This window comes from Physella acuta, unplaced genomic scaffold (genome assembly GCF_028476545.2).
Source record: "Physella acuta isolate Inbredline_101_S28 unplaced genomic scaffold, ASM2847654v3 ptg000257l, whole genome shotgun sequence".
Lineage (NCBI taxonomy): Eukaryota > Metazoa > Mollusca > Gastropoda > Physidae > Physella > Physella acuta.
This window is the reverse complement of record NW_026731776.1, coordinates 235,036-246,292: the sequence shown is the minus strand read 5'-3', so window position 1 is coordinate 246,292 and position 11,257 is coordinate 235,036. Positions and strand designations below refer to the sequence as shown.

At 32.5% G+C, this 11,257-nt stretch overlaps 2 protein-coding genes across 4 annotated transcripts; both read left to right on the top strand.

Moving 5' to 3' along the window:
* Positions 1 to 317: 317 nt before the first annotated feature.
* LOC131938808 (retinol dehydrogenase 14-like) lies at positions 318 to 11,247 on the top strand. 3 transcript variants are annotated; one of them, XM_059297000.1, is made up of 7 exons: positions 318 to 393; positions 8,196 to 8,363; positions 8,529 to 8,768; positions 8,901 to 8,996; positions 9,197 to 9,382; positions 9,660 to 9,769; positions 9,977 to 11,247. In XM_059297000.1, the coding sequence occupies exons 1-7, from the start codon at positions 354 to 356 to the stop codon at positions 10,169 to 10,171; spliced, it is 1,035 nt and encodes a 344-aa protein (XP_059152983.1). In that variant the 5' UTR covers positions 318 to 353; the 3' UTR covers positions 10,172 to 11,247. The 3 variants fall into 3 exon arrangements, with proteins under 3 accessions (XP_059152983.1, XP_059152985.1, XP_059152984.1); XM_059297002.1 differs by lacking the exon at positions 318 to 393 and adding an exon at positions 576 to 601; XM_059297001.1 differs by lacking the exon at positions 318 to 393 and adding an exon at positions 691 to 713.
* On the top strand, positions 2,063 to 6,730 carry LOC131938807 (uncharacterized). Its single transcript, XM_059296999.1, has 4 exons — positions 2,063 to 3,909; positions 4,040 to 4,204; positions 4,288 to 4,447; positions 4,599 to 6,730. Exons 1-4 carry the CDS (start codon positions 2,177 to 2,179, stop codon positions 5,511 to 5,513), a joined length of 2,973 nt encoding a protein of 990 aa, XP_059152982.1. The 5' UTR covers positions 2,063 to 2,176; the 3' UTR covers positions 5,514 to 6,730.
* Positions 11,248 to 11,257: the final 10 nt, after the last annotated feature.

Here is an 11,257-nt window from a genome sequence, read left to right as displayed (position 1 = left end):
TTTAACTTAAATTAATCACTAATGGATCTGGCAAAAAGGTATTTTTCTTCTGTACATTTTGCATTTTTTTGGCTTGGTGTCACCCCCCCCCCCCCCCAATGGTGTCACCTGGTACGGTCCGCACCCCCGCCCCGCCCTCGCTACGCCTATGGGTCTACTGTAGGCTGTTCGGCGTTCTGCTTGACACTGGAACTGTTTATAATAAAATAGACCCATACCATGATGATACTGTATCTCTAATTCAATTAGTAGGCCTAGTAGATAGAATTATACATAATCACGTCTAGCCTTTGAATAAATCAATTTTGGGGAGTTAATAGAAACTTCAGTCCCCTTGTGGTTTGTTAATAATTATGAACAGGCTTAGTTATGGCTGTGCTCCTGAACGTATAGGTATGTGTAGTGTGTTTTCAGATAAGAAGGTCGAATTGCAAAGGTCTCGAAACTACAATAGGCCACTAGGCCTAATTTGTAATGAATAGGCTTTAGGCCTACCTGTTGGTAGACCCCACATAGCTCAGTAAATGGAAAGGGGACAGTACTCTAAATGTGTTGGATTAAGATCTAAGTAAATACTAAAAATAAAATTGAAGGAGGCAAGGTCTCAAAAAAGTGTTTTTTTAGTGTTAATTTAAAAGTTAGACTAACTAGTAACTATTGACTACTGTTGAATCACCAATGTCGAGCTTAGTCTGCCGATGACTAGTGTAACTGTAAGCCTGCATGTTTCGACTTAAAAAAGGAAAGCAAACATAGTACATACAGTGACTAACTCACTAACACTTACTTACTAGAATCTAGACTTAGATCTAGTTTAGTAGTTGTTACTAACAGTCTAACCTACGTAACAGTAACTAAACAGTAACGTAACACTAGAATAGAAATAGAATATTCTAAGAATATAGATCTACTAGATTCTAGATCTATTATACTCTAGATCTAGATTATCTTAAATTGACTTAAATTTAGTATTAAAAGTAGCCTAAGTCTTTTTTTTTTTTATTAAATTAATTATTAATAGCGTGTATTTCGGCTTCGTAATTTCTAAGGGCAACCATTTTGGAAATGGCGCTGACTTCCCTTTTCGCTTTTTGTCCCAGGCTTCCGTCACCGCCGCGCGTGAGTCTAAAAATAGACTAACGGCTTGTTCCAACCGGCATTTCGTTGACGCTCTCTTCCTTTCGGTTTTACTTGACATATTGGAAAAATTTTTGGCGGACGATATTTATTGATTTAGTTTTTCTTTCTTCGGAATATTGCTGTCAAAAATAGAGGTAATTTCATCATTTTTTTTCTATTTGAATTAGATTCTTGTTCTTTTTAAAATTTTGGTTGTTCAACAGATTCTTGCAAATTTTATTTTTATTAAGTCTGAAAACGGCTTATTTCCCACCAACAAGTCGTTTAAGTGTACCTGCAAAGTCTGAATCGATAGCTTTGTAGCCGCCATTTTTTTAAAAAGATTTTAGAAATATTGTATGTTTATTAATTTTATTAAAAAATAGCATTAAAAAAACAATATTACGAAAAAAAAACTAATAGCAGTAACAGAGGCCTAGCTGAGTAAGACTAGTAGTAGATCTAGATCTATTCTAGATCTAGAAAAGAAGATAATCTAAAGATCGTCTAGATCTATCTAGACTCCAGATTCTGTCTAGAATTCTAGATATCTAGATCTAGCGGGCAGAGGCTAGATCAATAAATTTGTGAAACCTAGATCTAGATCTATAACTATGTATTATTGAATCTAGATCTAGATCTAGAATCTACTTTTTTTTTTCAATTTCAGTCTAGCAGCTCTTTGAATGAAATCGATCTGAGAGAGAAATCAATCAGCCATCCCTAATAGTAATTAATTACTAGATCTAGATTGTAATTACAGTTGTCTGATAAGTTAAGTGATCTTTTTTTTTACCTAATTATTGATTAGATTTTATTAGAGCCTATTTTTTTTATTTATTTAGTAATTAGTGACTAATTAGATCTAGATCTAAATTTTCTAAATCTAGATCTATTTGAATTTGTAATAGACTTTTTTCACTAATTTTTTCACACTAATTGACAATTGTTGATTTTAGTATAATTCATTAACTTACAGCTACAAACTAGAGTTATACAGGCCTACCTTAATAATTAATATTTTTCACCTTATAGTTGCTTTTAACAATAAACAATTATGGAAAGCATGAAAGCTGTTAATATAAATGGTCTAATTGAGACTTTTTCAGAACCATCAGTCCCACTTCTGAATGGATATGTGGTATACATGATGCAAGTTTACAAAAATACCTCCATCAACAAATTGAGTGAACAGTTAGCATTAGAGCAGCATCTGGCTGATGTTGGTGATGATGTAGGTTTGAGGAAAGTTTATAATGCTGTCAAGAGGTTGAAGAAAGAAGTCAGCCGCCTGAGGTGCACACCAACCCGCAACTGGAATAGAATAGTTGAGCTTTTGACACATCCATTCTTTGTTCAAGATGAGATTGCTGATAGCGGTAAGGATATTGCTGGCCCTTCAGTATCTGCTGAGGGAATTTCTAATGATTCTTTTATAACAGGTGATGATAATATGGTAGTAGGTTCAGCATGCATGGAGGAACACAACTATTGTGTGACAGATGGAAGTTCAGCTGATGTAGGTGTGTTCACAGCTACCAGTATTGACAGCACATACAGATTGAGAGCTAGCAAGTGTGCCAGGTGTGTTCTGAGAAATCAGACCATACTTCGATGTAAGTACACTATAAGTAAACTAAGAAAAGATGCTAAAACAGTTGAGGCTGTAAAAGTTAAAAGCTTAAGAAAATCATTACAGAGAAAACAGACACAGATCCAGTGTTGGAAGATAAAATATTTCACAGAAAAGAAAAAAAACCAACAGATGTCGAAGCAGGTATTGGCTGGTGCTGAAACAGCAGGAAAGGGTAAGCTATTGAGAATATCTCATATTAAATATGCTAAATTGCAGGTTAGGTTTCAGAGAACGACTAGACATCTTCAGCAAGTAATCAGAGAATTGAGAGCCAAGATTGATAGTGCTAAATGGGAAATGGATAGGCTGATTGCTGACAATGACAGATTATTGAAGGAGATAGATGCTTTAAGAGGAGAAAGGGACAAGATCTCAGCAAAGAATGATATCCTTCAAGCAGAGAATCTCAAACTGATTGAGGAGTTTGACAGGGTCATTGACGGAAACCACAATGATGATGAGGAGCCATCATGTAAGTATGGAGTGAAGGTAAGGAAAATTGCTTATAAAAGTATATTAAAGAATGTCCCTGTTAGGAATGTCAGCGGGCTTGCAGAATTTATTGCGGAAGCTGTTGGGAAAGATACGCTGAAGATGCCTCATTTCACTAGTGTGGCTAGGATGGGACACGAGCCAGGAGTCCTTGCTTTAATCCAGGTGGGTGAAGCGCTTCACAAGTGTGAATCTGCTTGTATTAGTTTTGATGCCACAACCAAAGGAAACAAGCACATTAACACTTTTTCAATTTCGACAGCACCATCTGGAGAGAAGTTGGCTGTATCGACTGCTAGGGTTCCTGGTGGCACGGCTATTGATTACGCTAGCCATATAATTTCTTCCATGAAAGAAGTGGCTTCTGTCTACAGCGACTACACTGGCCTGCCATTCATTGAAACATTCAGCCTGTTCAGGGACAAGTGCACCTGCAGTGTGACAGATAGGGCGGCTGTGAACACATGTGTGTTGGAAATGCTGCAAAATGAGTTGGATATGAAGCTGATTCAGCTCAACTGCAACATACACCCGTTAGACGCAGTGGGATCAAAAGCCAGGGAGTGTCTAGCCAGTTTAGACAGAAAGATAAAGTTGACATCTGCTTCAGGGAAAAGTGTCGCAGCTGCAGTGGGTGTAATAATGAATGTTTCAATGCTCAGGTATGTTAATTTTATTTAACAGTTAGTTTTAATTATCCTGTAATTATTTTGTTGTAATGGCCTTTCTTTTACTTTTTCTCTAGCATTAATTGATTGTAAAATTAAATACCATTTTATCTTGTTCATTTAGATACAGCCAGCATGGGAAACCTGCAGCCTTCAAAATCTACCTGAAAAGGAATAAAGTAGCTGCTGGAACCTTTGTCCGCTATGTTGGGAACAGACTGCATGTGATGTTCCACATGGCTAGCGTCATCGTCCATCATAAAAAACTACTACTGGATTTTGTGACTAGGTGATTATTAAATATATATTTCTTTACGTTTTATGTAACTGTTTATTTAAGCTGTCATTATATAAAAAAAAATTTTTTAATAGCTATGGTAATAACAACATATGCACACGGTTGAAGAAGGATCTGAACCTCAGTCAAGTTCTGGTAGAGCTGCAAGCCCTTGGACTCATTGGAAAGCTGATCACCGGACCTTGGATGAGGCTCATTTACAAGAATGCAGTTAATATGTCTAATCTTAGTTTTGTAAGGGTTAACTTGATTCAAATACTTAATAATTCTATGTATGTATATTTAAATAGAGAGCTAGAGATAGTGATAAATATATACACACACACATTGACATACCATTTTTTAATGTAAAAAAAAAAAAATTTCTTCTTATATATTTTAATAGGCACCTTTGTTCCAGAAGGCTAAACAGGAGATTAGCAGACTGAAGAATAATCCTCGGAATGTGTTATCAGTTGACTGTGATGTATTTGGTCAGCATCTAGAGGTCGACAAAACCTTGATTGCTCTTCGTAAGGTGCAAAATAAGCTATTGTTTATGAAGGTGATGAAGGCTTTGTTAACTTCTACAGAGGCTGTCCTAGTACGCCAGTTGGACAGATATCTGGTTGGAGATCTGTCTAGCCCCAGTAATGACATGTTGGCTGCCACCAGCTCTGCACCACCCAACAATATCTTTTCAGAAAGGTGTCTTGGCATGGCAGACTTCCTTATTCGGCGTACCCCGAATGTGTCAGTTGGTTTTCTGGATTCAAAATTAAAAGCAGTCACAAATCACACTATGGACTGGCTGGACAAAAAACCCATGCAAGAGCAGGTGAATCTGGTGACCTTCGCGATGCAGAGGGGTGCCCTGATAAGGAAAGCCTGCAATCTGTTACAGCATGAAATAGACTCAGACATTTTATCTCGAATGAAGCAGATGAAGAAAAAGTTGGAGGCTACGGAGCGCAGAGAGACTGAAAAGTCCATCTATGATGTGTTGTCTCGATCGAATGTCTCAGTAAACCATCCTCTATTTCGTGGTGTTGACAGAAAGCAGAAACCATTTTTGTTAAGAATTTTGGGTGGTGAAGATCTGCTTGGTGTCCAGCTGACTCACAAGTGGGAGCTAGATGATCAGAAAGTGCATCGCTATTATGGGAGGATTATTAACAGAGTACCAGCTAAAAAGAACAAATCTGCTGTCTACACTGTGAGCTACTGGGCACAGGATGAGGATGAAGCTGAGGACTTTTGCCTATCTGCTGAGTCACTAATAGCTGACTTGATTAGTAGGGATCTCTGCTTCACATCCTAATCTGCTGTTAAACCTTGAACAGCAGGATTTTTAACAATTTTGGATTTAAAAAAAATAAGTATTGTTTCATTTTAAATTTGCTTTACTCCTTTGTTAAATATTTTTATTATGTTTACAATTACATGCAAAGATTGCAATATATGCCATGCCTTTACAATATTATATAATTTGTATTTTTTCAAAAGTGTGCTAATTTTAAAAAAATATTCTTTGGCTTGATGGTGCAGCTAGTTGAGGTTTTATCACAATATATATTTTTTTAGTTTCGTAATTGCATGCAATGTTTATAATTTATTACTCATACAGTTTTTTATTTTGAAAGTTCATATGTTTTTATATTTCTGCTTGCAGCACTCTGATGGGCATTACATAATGATGTACAGTTTTTTAAAATTAGATAAGTACTATTTATAATCTACTATTTTAGTTTGTCAGTTAAGATTAATTATTGATTTATTTCCTTACTAGTACTATTTCTTATTTGGAAAGTTAATTTGTTTTGTATTTCTGCTTGCAGCACTCTGATGGGCATTACATAATGATGAACAGTTTTTTTAAAATTAGATAAGTAATATTTATAATCTAGTATTTTAGTTTGTCAGTTAAGATTAATTATTGATTTATTTCCTTACTAGTACTATTTCTTATTTGGAAAGTTAATTCGTTTTTGTATTTCTGCTTGCAGCACTCTGATGGGCATTACATAATGATGAACAGTTTTTTTAAAATTAGATAAGTAATATTTATAATCTAGTATTTTAGTTTGTCAGTTAAGATTAATTATTGATTTATTTCCTTACTAGTACTATTTCTTATTTGGAAAGTTAATTCGTTTTTGTATTTCAGCTTGCAGCACTCTGATGGACATTACATAGTGATGTACAGTTTTTAAAGAATTAGATAAGTACTATTTATAATTTTACTGTTGCTTAGTTTGTCAGTTAAGATTTTTTATAGAATATATTTTATAAAAATTGTATTGGCTATTACATTTAGGCAAATATGTAACGGCATGTTTTTATCTCTGCTTTTATATTTAGCTTATGGTGTTATAATTTGATTCACAATATTGTGTAAACAATCAAATTAATTGATTTTTTTTTTCTAATGCAGATTTTAGTATCTTTTCTTGACTGATGATTTTCATTCAACCTGATCATTCTTTAATTTTCATCAACTAAAACTTATTATATAAATCACTTTGTTGTACTCACACCTTAAACCCATTATTACCTGTTTTATGTGCTTTTCATTAATAAATTGAAATTAATGTAATTGCATCTAAATGTAATAAATACATATAATTTAGTAAGCAGACTTTTTTATCATTTTTTTTGTTTGTTATAAAATTTGTTTTACTTTAAAATAAATACTGGTGGGTCTGTCAGAGTGCCACCAAATTAACACATGTATACTAATACTATAGGCCTACATGTCTAGAAAAAAAAAAACCTTTGCAATGAGTAGGCCCTCAAAGTCATATAAATAAGCTTAGGAAGTTGTTTTTTCCTCTCGACTTGATTACATGATTAAATACACAGTACAACAAATATTGAAAGTAGCAGTCAATAGGCCATAAGAATATATATTAGTATTAGACACCAAAGTACATAATAAATATTTAGGATGAATAAATAATCCTAGTGAAAGAAAATGGTTGAGTTAATTAGTATCAATAGTTTAAATCAGATCAATTACTATAATGTGTTCAAGCCAGGTTAGTATTAATAATCTATAAGAAGCAGCTGAACAACTTTATTAAAGAGGGCCTATATACATTATAACATTTTCATTATTTCAGACACTGGTATTGTTATGAAATCCCACAAATGTTAAAATCTAATAGGCCTACTTTTATTTTTTTTTAAATTCTGCTACTACTACAGACCCTGTAGTCTAAAGGGTGGTTGTAATTCAAGTTTTTAGTAAATGTATGCCTAATAATGTATTTAATTATTATTAGGCTTAGTTGTGTATAGTAAATATAATTTTGATAAGTCAAACTCATAATAAAATACTACATTAAAAATGTATAGTAAAATGACGAAAAGTCCGAAAATATAATTTGACGCGTATGACGTCATCAAGTTGTGTACTACCGATATCGGAGACACTTTTTTTTTTAATGAAAGAGGAAAAATAATGGTGGCAGGTTAATCCAAATTTTTTATAAACACAAAAATTTTAAAATCGAAATATGATAAATAAACTTTAATTAGACACATACACAATATAAAAAGTAGTTTTAGTAAAAAATTACGCTTCGATCGGTATCTTTTGCCCCCGAAAATAACGAATTTTCAATTTTCGAAATACACGCTATTATTAAAGTCTTAGATATCTTTTATTTATCTAACTCTTCTTAATACTTCTTAACTATCTTAACTTACTCTCTTAGACTTAGTCTTAAGTTGAGTAACTTTAATTTAATAACATTGTTATTATAACTAACTAGATTTCTAGATCTAGACATAGATCTAGATCTAGAACTAGATATCTACTATCTAGAAGTAGATCTCTCTAGAATCTAACCGGTCTAACCCTAGGCTATTTCCACTTAGATCTAGATATCTATGTCTTATTCAGTGGTACTACCACTGGTAGTCTGGTAGTGTTAATGGGTTTAGTTTTAAAAATAATGAAAATTGTAATAATGAATCCACTCTCTCATTCTGTCAATAGCTGCAGAGAAAATGGCATTACTGGATATAGGCCAAGTGTTTGGCATCATATGTGTAATATTGGTTATAGCAATCTCAGCATGGCTTTACTTCCGTAAAAATGTGCCGATGTGTGTAAGCAAAACAGATTTGACAGGCAAAACTGCTTTGGTAACTGGAGCTAATAATGGTAGGTGTGCAAATCCTCAGTTTTGCTTTTTCTAGCTTTTAAAAAAAAATAGATCTAACAATTAGGCTAAAAATATTTAAATAATTTGACAAATATAATTTAAATGCAAAGTTGGTTTTTAAAGAGTTTTTTTTGTAACAATTTTTCTCTCTTTTCCCCCCACAGGTATTGGCTATTTTACTGCCTTAGATTTTGCCAAAAGAAATGCCCGTGTAGTTTTAGGATGCCGTAACTTAAACAAAGGTGAACAGGCCAGAGATTCTATAATTTCTAGCTCCGGAAACAAGAATGTCGTTGTTTATGAAGTGGATTTGTGCAGTTTGAAATCCATACGAAATTTCACTAAAAAGTTTCTAACAGAGGAGCCACGTCTAGATATACTAGTTAACAATGCTGGTGTTGTTAGTAAGTTTTAAAACCAAATTTCCTTTATAACCTTTACTATACTTGTTTGGTAGCTAATATATAGATCTTTCTATAGTGTAAATCTTGTCATACAAAAGTTTTCATATTTGTACCTTACTTGCATTGTTTTAGCTGAAGGAAAGCCTAAAACTGTCACAGATGAAGGACTGGAGACTATTTTTGCAGTTAACTATTTTGGTCCTTTTCTGCTCACAAATTTGCTCTTAGGTACATTTATTTTTTATATAGTTAAGAATTTTTTTAAAGAACACCTTAATTTATTTTAGTTTCACCATAAATTGTTGTAAATTTTCTTCAGACAAAGTAATTTAGAAAGCTACAATGTTTCATCGATATTTCCATAAATTTCAGCTATAAACTAAATTTTAAAGTTAATTCAATTGATAACATGCTAATTTTTATCAAAGATTTGATGAAAAAATCAGCTCCAAGTCGCATAGTGAATCTTTCATCAGTTGTGAATAAGTATGGAACTATAGACTTTAATAACTTAAATGCTGAGAAATCTTTCAAGCACTATGAACGTTACTTTGACAGCAAGCTGGCCATTATCATGTTTACACGAGTTTTGGCTAGGAAACTTGAAGGGTCAGGTAAAAGCAATTCATCTTTAAGCCACCTACATGGAATTATAAAATGCTGTTAATGAAGTATTAATAGAACACTTGTAACTAGTGCCAGTTTAAATATAAATTATCAAGCCCTTCTATCAAAAATTCTAATTATGTTTATGCAAAGGTTATATTAATTTTTTTGTACTAAAGAAACAAAATGTAATGTGCACCCATTTCAAATAATTCTGCATAGCAATTAAATTATAGATAACTGATTCTTTAATCTCCATTCAATGTTATTGTTTTTGTACTGTAGGAGTTACAGTAAATGTGTTACATCCTGGTAGTGTTGCTACTAAACTTCTGGATAACCTAAATTTCTTCATCCGTGTACCTGTGGCTACTTTCATCAGGGTATTTTGTAAGGTAAGAAAGTCAATTTTCTTCACTTTACTTTTTGTGTTTAAAATTGAATGAAGCTTATTCAGCCTGTAATGCATTACATTATTGTAATTTTATTAGATCTACATTGCAACCAGCTATCTTGAAAGTCTTTGCCAAATCATTAAAAAGTCAACTTCAATAATTTAAAAAATCTTTTAATGAAAATATTTTTTTTAAACGTTACTTCAGACAGGAGAAGAAGGAGCTCAGACAAGTATTTACTTATCTGTTTCGGATGATGTTAAGGACATAAGTGGAAAGTATTTTGTGGACTGTAAAATTGAAGAAAATGATGTTAATCCGATGTCACGAAACATGGAGATTGCTGATAAACTTTGGACGGTTACAGAGGAACTGACTGGTCTTAAGTCAAAGCTTCAGTGATCATTTAACTCATACATTTAAGTTAAACTCTGTACAAAAGTCAATGGAATAGTGTTAGTGTTGAAATTGACAATGTTTGCAGAAAGACAGTTTTTTTGACAATCATATTTTAGCTTTGAAAATATTAGATAAATGTTTTTATGCAAATGTATATAGCTCATTTAATCGAGATAAAATGTAAAGATCAAATTGTCAGTATTAAATGTAGCTTCAGTTATAAAGCTGCACCCACTGCCATAAGTAGATAAGTAATTTAAAATATCTTAGGATCAAGTATGAATGCAACACACAAATGCATATTATGGCATTATAATTGAAGAGCCCAGTGCTAAAAGTACTTAAGTCACATTTTTGTGAAAATCAAACCAAGCATTGATCGTTATTCCTCTAGTTTAACTTTATCTTATAAACAAATAGTGATACTGAAGAATTTATTTAATTTTCTCTTCCAAACAAACAAATAATATAAAAACGTAATGTTTCATAGTAAATTTTAATCTTTGAACTCATTTTTCTCAAAATGTTGTTTTTGTGACTTAAGTACTTTTAGCACTAAGGTCTTCAATTTTAAAAGATTCTATTGCCCTAAATTGTGAGTAAAACGTTAACTCCTTTTAGTCTTTACATGGGAAAAGAAAAGAAATTTAAAAGCAAACAGAAATTTGTGATCATGGTTAATGGTTACTTTTATAGTACATATATCATTCAAATTTTTTTAGTATAACAGCTATTTTTTTTAATAATTTTGTCACATAAGTCAGGTTAACTCTCCTAATGCTATGTAACAAGCCATAAATTATTAAGCATAAGACTGAACTTTCTTTGTTACATTCTATTAATATATCTCAGAACTCTAAATTTTAGATTGTATAAAATATTTTTACTTTTGTAGTTTTATTTAATAGCCTAAGAAAATGCTGGTTATTTCCATGTTTTTTTAATTCCATGTCCTTGTGTTTAAGTGTGGCTAACGCAAATATTTGTTGTAAACACCTGCCAATCATTTTATGTGATGTTTTTACAATTACAAATGCTGATTCCTCCACTGTTAAAGATTATTAAACTATGACATATTTCGAGAATATT